This window comes from Larus michahellis, chromosome 5 (genome assembly GCF_964199755.1).
Source record: "Larus michahellis chromosome 5, bLarMic1.1, whole genome shotgun sequence".
In the NCBI taxonomy this organism is placed as follows: domain Eukaryota; kingdom Metazoa; phylum Chordata; class Aves; order Charadriiformes; family Laridae; genus Larus; species Larus michahellis.
In genome coordinates, this window is record NC_133900.1 from 30,138,056 (window position 1) to 30,154,911 (window position 16,856).

Below are 16,856 nucleotides of genomic sequence, written 5' to 3' on the forward strand. Positions count from 1 at the left end.
TGTGGTGGTGGTTATGCAGACAAATCAGCCACCAGATGAAAACCACTATTTAAGCTCCTTACTGGAACGCTTTTCATTACGTTATTTTCAAGGCATCGTTACCACTAATGAAATTCATCCACAATTTCTAAGAGATAGTGTAATTCTAAGTGACTTGACCTGACTGTATTTAAGATATCACAAAGCTTAGAATTCAGCTTAAAAAAAAATATTATGCTCTATGAAGTAGTATTGATATAACAAGTATCTTGGGAGATTTACAGACTGACATGGAGCAGCTTCGTTTGTATGATACAGAGAAAGGACTTTTGTATAAATGTTTTGATACTGGCTTTTTAGCAGCTCAAGGTCTGCCAGGAGCAAGCAAATGAAAACATAGGTATGCCCATACACACACAACTTCCAGGGGCATGTTATAGGTCTCTAAGAAGCCTATTTTAAATAACAAAAGCAAACATCAGCAGAGTTTCTTTCTTAGCTAAACTTTACCAAGGATGTATTGTAAGGAATGTTGTTTATTGTATTACTTTGATAACGCACAAAAATATTTGAAATGCACATTAATAATATTCTCATGTACAACTCTTAACAACTGATCCCCTTAACTGAAAAAAATTGTATTTGAATACTCTATTGCATTTTATAACTTTAACTGGACTTTTTAAAAAAAGTTGTCATTATTTAAACTGTGTTCACACTTGTCACTCAGTTCAAGACATTCTTAAAATAAGCAGCATTTCCTTTGTGTTAGTATCACTTTAACACTTAATGCAGTTTTGTCTTTGCTATCAGGTTTTACTGAAGATTTGAAAATAAAATGAGTTAACTGCAAAAATTAATACAGAACATGAAGGGTTAAACATGGTAAGCTACTTTTATACTTTACTTTCCCAACAATACAAAACAATGAAAACCAACAAGAAACAGGTAGCTGTTGATCTCTGGTTTTGTTACATGTTTGCCATGGTAATTTCCCCACATTCTCAGCCAACTTTCTTAAATACCCATTTTAATTGGACTGAAACCCTGGAAAAACACAGGAATCTGCATGTGAGTTCTACCATAGGATTGTTTAATATGAAATGGTTTCAGGTAATAGTTGAAGAAATGCTACTGTTGTAGGTATTCACCTTGGCACTTTGGGGTTTGTTTTTTTTGTTTGTTTGTTTTTTGTTTGTTTGTTTTGGTTTGTTTGGTTTTTTTTAAACTAAGTCACAGACACATGGGCCAACAGGTAAAAAAGAAATTCAGTGCAGAACTATGGCTCCCAAGCAAGCTTGCTACATAGTTTCAGCAAGAGATAGCTACTAAAATTAAAAGTTTATTTTAAATATAGCCCCATTTTGGACCTGTCCTTGCATTCCTCAAGCAGGTGAGATCTGTAGGACATTTGCCTGAATTAAGAACTTTATGATCACTCTTTCCAGTAAGTAGTTCTGTGTAGTTAAACGCATACTAAACAGCAGTGTGTGCTTTTGTGTGTATATGCATGTACATACACCGATAGGCACTGTATAGCTATATACACAAGGCCAAACTGCAATTAAAGATTTAGACTTTGAAACTGTGTCCTTTTTTAAAAATAAAATTTTAGGCTCCTTGAGCTCTGATGTTAGCAGCTATTCCTAATTTGCAAAGTCATCAGGTAGCACAACAGTTTAAATATAAAATTACTAATAAAAATGTAAAAATTGGTATATAGTAGAATATATGGGAGATAATGGTGGTAAGTAGTATTTTAGGGTCATAAGATATTAATACCCACAGAGTGTAAAAATTAGTCAAGACTCGCTTCCAGCTGTACCAGTCACACAAAGGCCTTACCTTCATTAGCAAGAATAATGAAACACACCACTTCCCACAATTGTGTTGTTTTGTTTTCTTTTTTATATACCTCAATATGCCAATATCGTGCCTTTACATTTTAGCATGTTTCTGCCCTTATGCACTCCAGAACTCTGAAGATGAGATTTTTGGGTGCTTCTGTGGATGAGTGATAGTTAGTAATGAAAGTGTTAACGTGGTCTTTGGCACCTCTATCTCATTAGTAAAGCAAAGTCCTGCTCCATTTTTTCTTTAATAAAAAAATCCCATCAGCGGTGCATTCCATTAGCACTGAAGAGTAGAATAGGTCTGTACAGCCTGACGATAGAAAAACATATGAAATGGCAATACACGCGTCTACAGTTGTCTTTCCCATCAATTGCACAGAAGCTTGGTCCACTTCTTCAGTTACAGTGTAGTCCTCAAAAACTTTGGTTACAGCATTAATGTTTTGGTAAAAAAAAAAAAAAAAACAAACACACAACCGAAAAACAGAGCAGATGCTTTCCTTCTTCAGGTAGACTTTTCATTGTCCTCTCCTGTCTTCTGAACCCGTGAATACTTTTTGCATGAAGATTTGAAGCAGCTGGGAGGCCAAGATATCGGCCAGGAAAAGCTGCAAGGAACAGAGCCTTGCACATTCTTCTCAAAGAAATAAAATATTGGATACCACCATGCTCGAGAGAGAAAATTTGTCTGCGAAGAAACCTTTAAAGTCTGTATTTGGCACAAGTAGGTAAAGAGAAAAAGGAAACAGACAATCAGTTTAAAGCATTATAATAGATTACACTGAGTCAAGACAACTACAAAAATGAAATATATTTGCACGCATTTCTGCAAAGATGAGGTGCATTTAGCCTAGAAAAAAAAGGAGCATTAAGATAGCGTATACATAACAGTCCAAATGTATACTACAAACTGAGCATCTAACACAAAGGGATGCTTTATTGCTGTATAAAATTTAGGGAGATGAAGCACTGACTTTGAACACGAGTCCTTTCAGGCATGTAATGTTTCCATTGATGACTAGTAGTTGAAAACTAGATTAAAATGGCTTGAGAGCTATGCTCCTACTTGAAAGTGCTCCTGAAACAACTGCACCAGATTCCTTTGAACAATGTACTTTTAGCAACACTTACAAAACTGTCACTAGACTTTTATCATGGTCTAGGTAATTAGGTTGATCGGAAGTTTTATTACTAAGCTACTGTTTAGACATAAGCTTAGACAACCAAGGGCTATTCTATACAGTCACTACAGCAATAAAACTTTGAAGTTCAAAAAAAGGTTTTTAAGTCAAAATATCAGGAATTTCAAAAATAACTTTATAAAAAATAGATTTTGAAATAACTTAGTAACAGGCACAGATCAAAAAATCCATTAATCTATTAAATATTTACTTAAACCACAGTGAAGTGAAACTCCTTGCACAGTTTGTTTAAACTTCAGTATGGAACCTCTATTTTTATTCTGAAATTAAGAACTAATTTTGACCTTTGAGCATTATTAACAAATGCAGGCTATACATTGGTTCTAAAGGTATTTGTCACTCACCTTTTCATTAGCCATTGAGTGGTACCACCAGAAAAGCCGCGTGGTGATATAGTAAGCAATGATGACATCTACGGTATAGTGTTCATGAGCAACAAGGATACAAATTATGCCAGCAGCGCTCATTAGCCAGCAGATTAAGTGATACCACCAGAAATGACGTGGTGAATCTGTAAAATAGGGAGGTGATGGGAAAACACACACAAATGAGACATGTGTTAATACAGCAATCCACAAAAAGAAGGGAGAAAGATAAAAAACATGATTTAATTAAGGCTACTAAATTTTAAAACAACTCATTTATACCACACTAGTATAAAAACCCTGTTTTGACACAGAAAACCCTAAAGAATTACACAAACTTATTGAGGTGTTCTTACTTTGCAAAATGAACCCAAGAAGAGCTTGCAGTTAGACAGCACTGTCACCCATTTTCTAGCCAAATTAATAAGTTTCCCAGTTAAATCACTTCTAGGGTATGGGGTGATGGGGAAGAGACAGAATTGAAACAAGACATACACTTTGATTATTTTACTGGAGTGCATTAATCTCTGTTCTTTTTACAGTCTATGCTCAAGTAAACTTATACTCAAGTAAAATGTCTAGAATTAATATAAACTGAGCAGAGATCACAGATTAAACAGGAAAATAAATGCTTATTTTCATGCCTAGGTTTTAACTACTTTGCATGAAACCTCTGTTCTGTGAAACAGAAAACATTGTACAGGGAAGTACAGTATGTAAATTTATACCCTTTCATTAAAGATTAACAAATGGGAGCAAAGCTATTCTTCAAAACGCATTTAAGCCACTTCAGTGGAAAAGTTCCCCTGCCCTTCTTTCCCCATTGAAAAATGCCTTGGGTGTCACAATGGCCATTCATAACTTGTGACAGGCTAACGGGCTTCATTTCACTCGCGGTGGGAGGTTTTGGCGCCCGTTGCCTTGTGGGGCAATGGTCAGCCAGTACTTTCAACACAATACCAGCAAAAAAGCTACTGATCAATAGGCCTACCCAGTAGTAGTTTGAGAGGCCTGTGCTAAATAGTTACTGTAGGAGGACTTAAGTTGTCAGAACAGTAAACTCTCCCCAAAACATTGCAGACAAATCTGTATCTACTAATTAAAAAAAGGAAGAAAACCCAAGCCTGTAAGGAGCCAACTCATCTCCAGAAGTTGATGAAAACAGCCCCAAGCAAGAACGACACACCAAGGCTAAAAGTGTAAATAACTATTCTGGGCAAAAAAGGCTGGAGTGCAGGGGAATAGGTGAAGCAGCAGCAAAGGATGAAAGGAAGAGAAGAGCAGAGCAAAAAATCCACTAAACCAGAAATAATAACAACCTCAGAATGCATCTTTTGCTGAAAACGTGTCGTCAAAAGAGCAGAAAAGAATGCCATAAGCAACCTCTAATTCAGAGCAATTACAGAGCTTAAGTCCTTGCTCAGATAACATTTTGTAATTATATGGGAGGCAGAAAAAGGAAAGGTATGCATTTCTCATTTATAGAGCACAACTTCACTGAAAAATATGCCTAACAATTAGGCAGCAAAGGGCTTATTACAAGAGTTCGTATGATACAATTCTTCCAACCCCTTATTAAAAGTACATGACTTATACTAGCCTTGAAAATACTGGGTTATCTGCATCTTTCGTGATACTGAAGATATTAAAAAGTATGTGACCAGCATTAAGCTGCAATAACATACACAAAACAAGGCCAAAAAATTATCTATCATTAGGCTATTTTACTAATACCATTCCAGTAATTTTTTATGAGTTACACACGCCATTCCCCCAGTAACATACACTTTACACAAAGGACCTAGGCCTAACAATCAGCAGACTATAAATCAGCGTCTTAAATCACTGTTTGGAGAAGACTGTCTCACATCCACAGATCTGAAGTTTTTCATATTAAACAGGCATTTTTATATTGTGTCTTTTGCTTAAGGCGGATCGTAGCACTGCAGCACTTCCTTCCCTCAACGTTTTAATAAGACGAAGGCATTCAACTGATGCTGACTAGTCTTATTTTTGTTTCAGTGAGAATCACACATTCCCAGGAGCCAAGCTAACATTTGCATAGTTCGGGACACAACAGTAGGAGAGAAGATTCCAATTCCAAACGTGTGAAGTAGAAAGGGAACTCCCCACTATGCATTCATGAGCGGCCAAGTTCCCAGGGTAGAAACATTGCTTACCATGTATCAGATTTAGACGTTGGTGCTCAGTTCTCCAAGGTTTCAATCAATGCTCTGTGGGTGCAGCACAGATAGATTTTGTCCCCATGCCCCATAGCAATGTAATGCAAAGGGGGAAACCATAACCCCAACTATATCTTCTGTGTGCTTGCTAAATTCTTACCAACTTCAACAGGCATAAGGAGGAGACTAGCAGAAGACATCCCAGGAGCATGATTCAATTTCCCATTGTTTGGAGTAACTGATGTACAGCACACTTAAAAGAAATGACATCGCTTCTTGATGTAGTACAAGTGTGCAATGGCACTGTGTTCAAGCCACAAAATATCCTTAACATCTAAGGCATATCAACATACCAACCTGCACAGAGCTAATCTGCATAATTAACTACAGAATGTTTTGCCCAAAATTTGAATAACCTGTCAATGAATAATGAAAAGCTAGCTTGCTTCAATCAACCAGTAAACTCTCTATTTGAACAAGAAAACTGCATTGAAATACCATTACTTACACTCTTTAATGAACAGGTAGATCAGCGTTAATACCACGGTGTGACCACTGAACAGGAAGTCTCCGCATAAGATGTGTGATCCAGTTATGGATAGACCACCACCAGAAATAAGTCGCAGGATCCTCTGAACCTTTGCCTGAGAATCTCCATTCAGCTAGAATATCAGAGAAAATAAAAAACCAACCAAACAAAAAAACCTTTAAGATACACTATAAGTGACTTGAGTAAACTTCTTGCCCAAACATATGCGGATTCAGGGAGACAGGGAGAAAAGGACACAAATTATCTTCATTTTCTTTGGCTTTCTTTCAGATATTCTTAAGCAAATCAGCATGCATATCAAAGTTGACCGGTTCTAAAGATCAGCTTGGTAACACTAGCATTCTGTCCATGCTTTCCCAGGCTATTTTAAAATATGCATTGTATGAGAATGAGGCGTGGAACATACTGGAAAGGTAAACATTAAAAATTTGTAAGGTCAGGTATCTCACAATAGCCCTTGACAAAATGGACAAGATACATTCAAAACCAGTTTAAATACAGGACAACCCTGCATATTGCTTTTGTCATTCTGTTCAGAGCTGAGAAATGTTTCCACAGGACAAAAACCTCAGACTTGCTTCATTTTGAATTTGGTTACAAACTCAGTCAGGACTTACTCAGGTTTAAAGGTTTGTTGTTTTTTGGGTTTTTTTTTTTTTTTTGTTTTTTTTGTTTTTTTTTTTTTTAAAAATCAGCTTTTGATTTCTCATCGATACTAGGCAAACACTCAAGTTTCACCTAGCTGTTTAAAGATTAACTCCGGGGGGAAAAAAAAAAAGCAAACAAGATAAAGGGATAACTGAGTTTTTCATAATCAGAAAAAATACTCACATGGGACAAGAAAAGAAATCTAGAAGAGCTATCAAGTTTATCCAAAGTCCAAGTAATTAATCCTGTTTTAATGCTAATAAAATACACTTTCAGCAGATACATTTAATTTTTCCTTTGCTTACCCCTTCCTACCCCTCAATACACAGTCTACCACACACAAAGTCATTCCTCAAGCTACTAGAACAAAACAGTTGAATCTTTACAATAGTGGTATGTACATAAATAAAACTTACTCAAATAGATACTGATTCATAAGAAAGTAGTTCATCTACTACATTCCTAAGTTGTCCCAATGTGAAAGAATAAAACTGAACAGACATAATACTGTACCTCAAGATCAATGAGATCCGACCCAGGAAGTGAGAAATTTAACCCCCAAGAAAATTGGCAATATTTTCAGGTTTCAAAATGCTTATCTTCTCAGTGCACAACAAAGTGTTTCTTACTCTCTCAAGTGCACAGTTCTTTCTGTGCAGCCAACACAATACAGTTTGTTCCAAGGCAATTATACATCTACAACTTATTAGCAGCCTAAAATGGCAGTCACAGAACTCCTTGGTGTCACCACCTAACTACACTGCTACAAGATTTTTTAAATATTCTTGTAGAAATATTAGCATGTACATGTTTCTATATGTATCTGATCATTTAAATAGCTGAACTTCTTTTAGTCACATTTATAAATATTTTGCAGGCTGGAAGCAGGGACAGGCAGCTGACTTCAGGTATTGCAACAGCTCTTACCAAAATAGCGTGAGAAACAGGACAAAGCGTATAACACTGGTTTTTTGAAAGGATACTGCAACACAAGCTTGTGTATGAGCCTATGAATTACAATATTGACTTTAGGTATCCTACCATGTAAGAAAAAAAATATTGCTGCAGTCTTAAAGTGATGAGCTTGAGCCTCAGAAGCAAGTTTACTGATTTGGTAGCAGCAGTATGTCAACACAGGTACTCTCCTTGAAAGCATCTTACCTGGAGCAATGACCTGAGGCTCTTTCTGTATCACACAACTTTTGATTTATCATTAGCTATGTTTCTGAAGACATCAATTGAAAGTAATTTGTGTTATTAAATAACACCTGGAACATTAACTTCTGTTTACTCTAATGGCTGTAAGGACTCAGGCAGAGACTAAGGCAAGAATTAGGGAGCAAAGCCTCTTACCTTTGGTGCACACTGAAAATGCATTCCAGGCACAGGTAAGGTGGTAACGTACATAGTAATACAGCGGTACAGATATAAAGTTCCTATTATAAAAAAGAACCTCCGTCCCACTATTGATCTGAAAATAAGGGAAGGGGGGAAAAGAGACTGAGTACAAAGTTCACATGAAGGATATACATATAACAGTTATGGAGCTCTAGCTTTACTAAATCCCTAGAATAAAGGGCATCTCCGCCTCCTGCCCTTCACCACACACTTCTCTAAATCAAGTACTAAAAAGTCTTTCTTCAGGTTTTAGTCTTGCTATCTCATAATAGTCCATAACTACCACAAAGCTCCCACCAGAGCTATCTAACCAATTCAATATGGCCTCAGTCTAACTTAGATGTGCAGTCTCACATAGCGTTCCTCTACTCAGTGACCTTCTCTTTTTAATCCTGTATTACAACAGCATACTTGACTTAAATATGTTGAGTTTAAGCAAATGAAGACGAAGGAAAAAGCTTTAGTCTAGCTGTAGAGGAGAGCGGATTCCTCCTCAAATTTGGATGAGATTTTTTTTTACATCATCATTATTTCCTCTGTTTAAACATCGCCATGTCAGCAAAAGACACTTTGAAAAGCCCAATCACAGAATAAATTTGACTAGTACAACGTAGGTGTCAGAAATTCAGATTTAAAAAGCATTATTCAATAATCAGGAGAAACCTGCGTTCTCATATCCAGCATGGACACCAGAATATTTTGTAAAGAAGTCACCTCTCTGTCATTTTCCTGCCAGCCCGATTTTACAATATTGCTACAGACACTACCATAAGATTTCTTCTACCCAAAGTGAACGAGGGAAACCAATATTGTGAAAACATACAGCAGGGAAAAAAAATAAAGTATAGGTACTTACTTGTATCTAAGAAACAACCACTGGAATATCCATAATCCAACTAATATCATTCCATTTATTTCTGATACAGAAAAAGCCCATGTCACACGATCAATGTAATCAAAAAATTTGTCAGGCAAGGGAGGGCTTAGCTCCTTTGGAGGTACTCTCTCATGGACCACAGTGATCATGACAGTTGTTAGAATCAAGTTGAAGAGAGCATAGACAAAGGCAATGCCTGTTTTCCACCATTCCAGAGGAAATTTGTTCCTAGACTCAGCAGGCATAGCAATCTGGATGTAATCAGGATATTTCTTTGTTGTCTTTCGCAAGCCATTAGACAAGCCCTTTGGTTTGCTAGTGCCATTTTTGTTCTCTTCACTGACTGAAAGAGTAGGTCGTGAGTAGCCATTAGAAGTGTCATTGTTTTGACCCTCCATATGCTCTTCAAGCTTTGCTGTCTCAATGGTATTCATTCTCAAGCTGTATGGCCAAAGCAGCTTTATTAGTGACCAATTTCTGGGCTTTCTAAAGTCTGTTATTCCTTGAAGTCCAACGTTCTTGTTCCTAGATGATTTTTTTATTTCTGTAAAACTCTATAAGTGTCCATTGTGCTTTCACTATTCAGATACTGTAAAGCAAGTCGTGAAAACAAATCTTTCTTCTAGAGCTGTATCATCTGCAAAAAAACACACAACAAAAACAGATACTGAGAACCTTCAAAAACAGTAATGAACACTGAACAATACCTTAAAAATGCTTACTCTAAGTTCCATCCAAGTCTACTTACAAATACAGTCAAAAGGCAAACTAGAGAGAGGTGGTTACTGTGAAATAATTCAAGCCAGTTCTTACTCAGTAACTTGATAAATATCTGATCAGTTTTGGAACTAGTAGCAATTTAGGCTTTTTTTTTTTTTTTTAAAGGACAAGATCCACAGACTTCAATGATCGTGACAACACTTGCTTTGTCAATTATCAGAATTAAGCCTAATCCATGTTTGCAGCAATAGTGAACTTTATATATTGAATTTTATTGTTTAGGGGCATGCCATACAAATTATCTCCTTTTTGACCCTTGGGTTGCTACAGATATTAACATGGTTTGTCCATATAGATCAGGTAATCTTGTTAGTCCAAGGTGATAAGACAGAAAACATAAGGGCACTATAGGATCTCTATAGGATTTGGTTTTGTAAGGCATAAAGTAATTTAGATTCATCAAGAGAATCTACTCAGTGGATAGTTCCATTACTTTTTCATGGATCTAAATGAGTATTTCAACCAAAACAGTAAAAAAAAGAAAAAGAGAGAGAAATGTGTCTACATATGTAATGTAGTACCCACTAAACAATGGCTGAAATTTCAGAAAACTGAGAAATATACCTCTGGATTAGATTCTTAGTTATAGTAACCTATGTGTAGAACAAACTACAAATGGATCCGTGTTTAGCCTTTAGTTACTTAAAAATATTTCTAAATAATACCCACAAATCTAGCACACCTTACTGGGCATATTCACCCATTATTTATACACAAAATATTCTCATAATTCTGCCTACCTAATACATAACTCCACCTAGGCTTACATATTCATTAGGATGACCAAATAATCTTTTTGCACATACGTATCAAATTTTGCTGCGTCGACAAAACACTTCTGCGCAAGCGTGAGTGTCTCAGTGGTCGTTTGGATAAGGAGACCCTTCCTCACATTATCCTTTTAAGGTATTGAGTCATCTCAGGACAGTAAAAGTTTGCTGTAAGTTTGCCAACTTCTTGGAGATAATAAGGATGTTCTCTGAAGCAGCCATAACTCTATCCTAATTAGTATAGGAGTACATACTTGATGTATAGAAGAACCTTGAAGTGATTAACTACTTCTGGTTGTCTCCTCATTATCACTATCTGTAACAGCAGTTCAGTGACTAACTATTTTTACACAGTAAGAAAGTCAGTAATTAGCTATTTTCTCACACAGTAACAAGATTAGTAAGAAACAATAATTTAGAAACAAAACAGAGACCTGTCTTCGGTAACAAGGGCATACGTTTTGTAACAACATTTTCTACAAAGAGAAAAGAAGGCAGTTCACCTGTACAGCACTGACATTGCACTAATCAAAACTAAGGCCATTTCCCCTGTCTTTAAAGTTCTGTGAAACCACCTACTTATAGTTGTGATGTACTTATTTTTATTATTCTGTTCAACTCCTACGGCTAAAGTAGTATTATCATATACAAAGTGTTCAATATCTACCAGCAGATCATAATTATCTCTTCTTAATTGTTCTTCTAAGTAAGAGAAGTTCAACTCGATTACCACCTCAAGTCTCTGCATGCCAACACGGGCTGCCAGAGTTTGCTATGCTGTATGTACAATTAAGTCATAGTGATGGGAACTAGAGCTCCGTAACCATACATCACACAACTTGGCTTAAGAGAAAATAACCTGCTTAGGAAAAATCTGTCCAGTAAGTGATCTCCTGATGGAAAGGACAATCTAAAAATCAAAACAGCCTGGAAGGTCAGGTGATTGTATTTTGGTCCCTCCCCAAATAGAGAAGACATTAACATAGCCAACATATAAATCCCACTGATTTCCTGGCTGCTGCTCTTACTGCTGAAAGAGAGAAGGGGTAAAGGTTCAGATCGCAAACACGCAAGATTGATACAACTAATACCGAAAGAGTGAAGAAGCATTTCGAAATTAACCTCTCAGCAGCGTTTCTGAAATCCACTGTCATTAGTTGACCCTCTCTAAATCCCTAATCAACAAGCCTAAGGAAACTGAAACACACATAAGACACCCAAACAACAACTCTCCACCCCCACAAAAAAAACCCCAACACCCAGGAAAACAAGTGGTCATTCCAGATGCTTTTTCTCCCTCTTACTGATCAGATAGCAAACTCTGCTTCTCCAAGAGAACGGGATGTTTAACCCTGCAGCCAGGAAACCACCTCTCTGATGCTTTCTACAACTAAGAATATTCTTTTAGAGCTGCTACAAAAGCAATAGCCTTACTTAAACCTGTAGAACAACGTTCCCATTTTCATAAGCCCTTTTCTTAACACACGCATTCTTCTATTCCCTCCGTCTGATAAAGACAAACATATGACAGAATGCTTAAGTGACAGCTTAAAAATACATCTGAACCCATCTAGTTGCTTAAGTTTTGGAACGTAAGTCCACCTTGCACTCACCTACTAAGTCAAGACCCGTCTTCTTAACACAATGTTACACTTAGCAGTCACTGATGTAGAGATCAGCAATCAAAACCCAATAGATTTTATATCATGCACAGTTGAAACATTTTCAGAATTATGCATTTACTGAAGAACAGAGATGACCACAATAATTAGCAACCTTAGTTACTTCCTTCTCTTCCCCACAAATAACTAATACCACTAGCAGCATACGTAAAAGGAAGATTTTTTTTTCCCCCAGATATTTAATGACATCCAAGTAAACCTTAAAGATCAAAGAGCATCTGAACTACAAGTGAACAATAATCTAACACTCTAAAAGTAGAGTAGCACTAAGGTTTTTATATTAACTTATTAAGCAAAACAATTACACCTACAGCTTTGCAGGAAAAAGTTGTGTTCCTTCCTGGTACTTTTTAAAATGGATTAAAGGCATATTGATCTACCAGTTCTGATGGCTCATCAAGATTATTTCAAGCAGAGTGCTTACTGTGGTCAAACCTTTGTTTACATTGATAGTTCAAGGTGCAGTACATCATCTCATCAGTGATTTGTAAGAACATAAAGCCTTTCCTTTACAGCACCTTTTCAATCTGTTTCTCCCATATTCTAAAAGAAAGCAGAAACTCTGTTGATGAAAAAGACAAAAAACACCCTGCTTGAAGCTTTCAGTCCCTTGCTGCCAATCTCACTGGCCAGAGAAGCGACAGATATAGAGCACCAATAGCCTAATCACACTCTGCTACAGGCTGCAAAAGGAACTCCCTAGAAGTACATAGGTTTTTCTGCCAACTCCCTGTCACCAATTCACATATCCAAGTCCCCATGAGGGGTGTGTTCCTTTTAGCTTCCATGTTGTCCTTATGTTAATTTAGGTAAAATAGCCTACTGCTTCTTTTGTCTAACCTGGAGTGTCCCGCATATCAAAAAGGAGATGCCCATAAACTGCCTAGTAGTAGGCCTTAGACTTCTTCAGTAATCAGGCAGCAATGCTCAGACCTGGCCATCTTGTCAACATCTAGGGTCTGAAAAAATCAAACCCAATTGCTCTAAGCTATGGCACATCCACTGGGGGAGTCTCAAAGACTCACACAAAATTGGCTAAGCAACCCAAAAAGACAAACAAAATTCCTGTAAGGGATATGCACAGGTTTTAGGAACAAGTTTTCTTTTTGGAACTACTTAAATACGCTGTAAAAATAGATACATACCCTCATCAGGGAGCAGAGCTTCTTAACCAGCAATATTAAAGCAGAAGTCGTAATTGTCACAAGGAGTACCATATTTCAAGGAAAATTATAAGAGTGAAAAAGATGCAAAAAGAGCAGGGGTCCTACCTGTTTATCCCGAGCTTCTACTTGCTCCCATGCAAATAGCTCCTTTAGTTTTCTGCACCCCCATTTGACTATCATTCAAAAGAAAATAGTTGACTGGGGCTACAGCTTTGAGACAAGTGTAAGAAAGCACGTCTACATTTGGCTCTTTATGCTGGAACTTAAGAGTAATAAGCAGTTTTATTTAGCTGGTTAGTCATCCGATTTTCACATAAAGGTCATTTTCACATAAAGTTAGCTCACAATCGGTGTTTCTCATCTAGTACATAGAACTTCTGTAACATTTCTTAAAATATTTTAATTTCTAGAATTTATCAAGGACTGAATAGTCACAATTTGCACAGGCCTTCCAAATAAGTAGTTCTTAACCTGTTGTTTCAAACATGAACAATACTATTAGAACAAGAGCATCCAAAACAGCAAGACCGATCTATACTGACATTAAGGAAAGCAACACACTCATATACAAGATGGGAAAGGTTTCTGGGCAGTAGTATTTTTAAACCTCATTCACTTTTGTTAAGGTTGGCTCAAACATTTGATACAGCTGCAACATATTCTTGTACTAGTAGATGCAGAAAAAGGGTCTGTTAATAAAAGTACTGCAGAAAAAGAGTTACACTATCAGAGACAACATGAGAAAGAAAGTCATAGTATCATATTATTATCTATATCACAATTAGCAAGAAACAACTGTTAGGTGGTTTGTATTTTCTTCAGTCAAATTTTTAGGACTACCTATGGGACCAGAACTAAAAAAGAAGCTAGGTAGCTGCTGCTACCTTGACAGCAATGAGTAAAAACCGGCTTTTGGGGGTTTTTCTTTTTATCTTTTATTTTCAAAATCATTCCAGGTCTCAGTTTGTTTTTATAGTATTCCTTCTTCCATGCCATATGTATGCCTCACAGCATGTAAACCACTGGGGGGGGGAAAAAAAAAATAAATCACAAACCAAAACAACAAAAAAACCTGCTAAACCAAATCAGAGTAAAAGTATGTTTAGGTATGCAGAAACAGGACTGAGTTTAATAGGTTTGCTTATCATTTCTGTTTCCCTACAGTAAAAATATTTTCAGTGCTGTGTTTATGCTCACAATATATAAGTATATGCACGAAGTGAACTGCATTTTTCTAAAAGTTACAAGTTTATCTACATTCTCTAATCGGTTGCAAACACATTTCTTGCTCATGTGATGCTAAAGTGCAAGTATGCTAAAGCTGTATTACAGAAGTACTGTTCATTCGAATGCTCTCAGATCAGAACAGAGATTACCATCATATTGTCACTTGCAGTAAGTTTCAACTTCTGTAAAAAGCATTAACTACTTACCATGTACAAAATTCTTTTCAGTAGTAGAAATAGAGCAGATATTCCCTCTACCTCTTGAGAGAGGGATTTTGCAATTCTCTCATTTAGAATTACTAATGTACCAACAGAAGCTGTCTTTTAAGGGCTAAATCCCTGCACTTATCCAGATAGAAGGGAAAAGTTTCAAGGTTACTTGTTATCTATTTGTACAATACAAATTTTACCTGTTCTGTGGAATTCTGCTTCTTCACGCCTCTTAATAGTAAGAAGGATATTAGTTTCCATTATACTGGCACTTAGTATTCAGTGTGTTCCACAGCAGTGCAGGCTTCCGAAACAGTACGCCCCAAAAACCACAAAAAATATTCCTACCCACATATGTGTAAATATGTAGATTATAAATAAAATATATGTAATTTTTTCCTTAAGAGCACCCACTAGGACTACCTAAGCAAGATCAAAAAAAAAAAGTAAGTATCTTGGATCTCTTATCATTCTGAACACTACTGAGTAGGTTTGCCTTAATCGTGTAAAGGCATCTTCAAACTCTTCAGCTGTTTGGTCCTCACACTCCAGATGCATTCGGTAATTAAGAGTCTGAAGTCCTTTAAAGGTACTTTGCATCCTGACACCATGACAGGCTTAGATTTTCCTCCTGGTTATTTACCCTTACCTTTTAAGGTCCAAGGTCACAGTATCTGTTAAATGGCAATTATTTGTTATCTTTTAGTGCTAGAGTAACTCATTCTGGCAGTAATCCACAGGTATATAGTATAAACAAAGAGTTTCATTTACAGGTTAACAGTCTTTCCTAAAACAAAAGTTTTGAGAATGGCCAGAGTAGTATCTGTAGAATCAGAAGCGTTAACAGAATAATTCGGGTTAGGAGAAACCTCAGCCTCTGAGGATCAGCTATGACATCAGATTAGGTCACTCAGTGCTTCATCAAGCTGTACCTTTAACACTACCAAAGATGCACAACCTTTCCAGGCAGCCTGGTCCACTGCATGGTTGTTTTCACAGTGAAAGTTTTTCGTTGTGTTTTTCTTTTTAATCTACTTTTTTTTGTACCTACTTCTTATTACAACGCATCCTCCCACCACCGTGAAGAGCCAGGCCCTGGTGTTCCTGATGACCTCCTTGTAGGTATGAAGGGACTGCTGTTAGGTGCCTGTGACTCTTCTTTTTTCAGGCTGAAGCAACCCAGCTCCCCCAGCCTCCTGACCACCCTGATGGCCCCTCCACTGGGCTTGCTTCCAGTTCATGTTTTTTCTGAATCAGAGATCCACAGTCAGGCATATTATTCTAGATACAGCTAAGTAGTACTGAGCAGAGAGGAATAATCACTTCCCCATAAATACTGGCTATGATCCTATTAAATACAGCTCAGTATAGCGTTGGCTGCCTTCACTGCCAATGCACATTGCTAAATCCCTTTTCAACAGAGTCAAAAGAAATATTGACCTTTTTCCAACAGGCTCCTTCACAACATCTTCACTCCAGAAAAATGAGATTAAGTCTTCTTCCTACTTAATCCATCCTCTCTAAAATGAGCCTGTTTCAGTATTTCAGATCTGGACAGAAGAGTCCGCTAATCTGAACTGATACTTAAGCTCTGAATCAACTCCTTTTTTTGTTACACTGCAAAGAAATGTTGGGCTTACATCCTTTTTTCCATTAATTAAAGATTACTATTATAAACACTCTACAAACAGTGGAAGTTACTGTACCACCTCAGCCTTATCAGGCAAAATAACTCCAAAAGAGTGCCAAAAGAAACCTCTGGATCATCAACCTTTTATGCAGTTCGTTGTCTGAGCATATCAGGCTTCTCACTGATAATTGCTTTCAATCTGCTACAGCTTTGCAGACACTGTTGAAGAACCATTCAAGATTCTTCTCAAAAAGACAGCAAGGTTTAAACGTTTAAGAGCCGAGCAGCACATCTGATGCCCCACATCCTTTCTAGCTCACACAAGAGCTGCTGATTA

The 16,856-nt window shown here is 37.0% G+C and overlaps 1 protein-coding gene across 3 annotated transcripts in view; it reads right to left on the reverse strand.

Annotated features, from left to right (window-relative positions):
- Nucleotides 1–501: 501 nt before the first annotated feature.
- The window catches only part of SGMS2 (sphingomyelin synthase 2), a 36,341-nt gene continuing 19,986 nt past the window's right edge, over nucleotides 502–16,856 (reverse strand). For all 3 annotated transcript variants that reach the window (XM_074589401.1, XM_074589399.1, XM_074589398.1), the window contains exons 2-6: nucleotides 9,035–9,692; nucleotides 8,134–8,251; nucleotides 6,091–6,244; nucleotides 3,379–3,545; nucleotides 502–2,541 (exon numbers count right to left, since the gene is read on the reverse strand). In XM_074589401.1, coding sequence (XP_074445502.1) covers nucleotides 2,338–2,541; nucleotides 3,379–3,545; nucleotides 6,091–6,244; nucleotides 8,134–8,251; nucleotides 9,035–9,489 — 1,098 coding nt within the window. In that variant the 5' untranslated portion in view covers nucleotides 9,490–9,692 and the 3' untranslated portion in view covers nucleotides 502–2,337. The remainder of the gene's footprint in view (nucleotides 2,542–3,378; nucleotides 3,546–6,090; nucleotides 6,245–8,133; nucleotides 8,252–9,034; nucleotides 9,693–16,856) is intronic.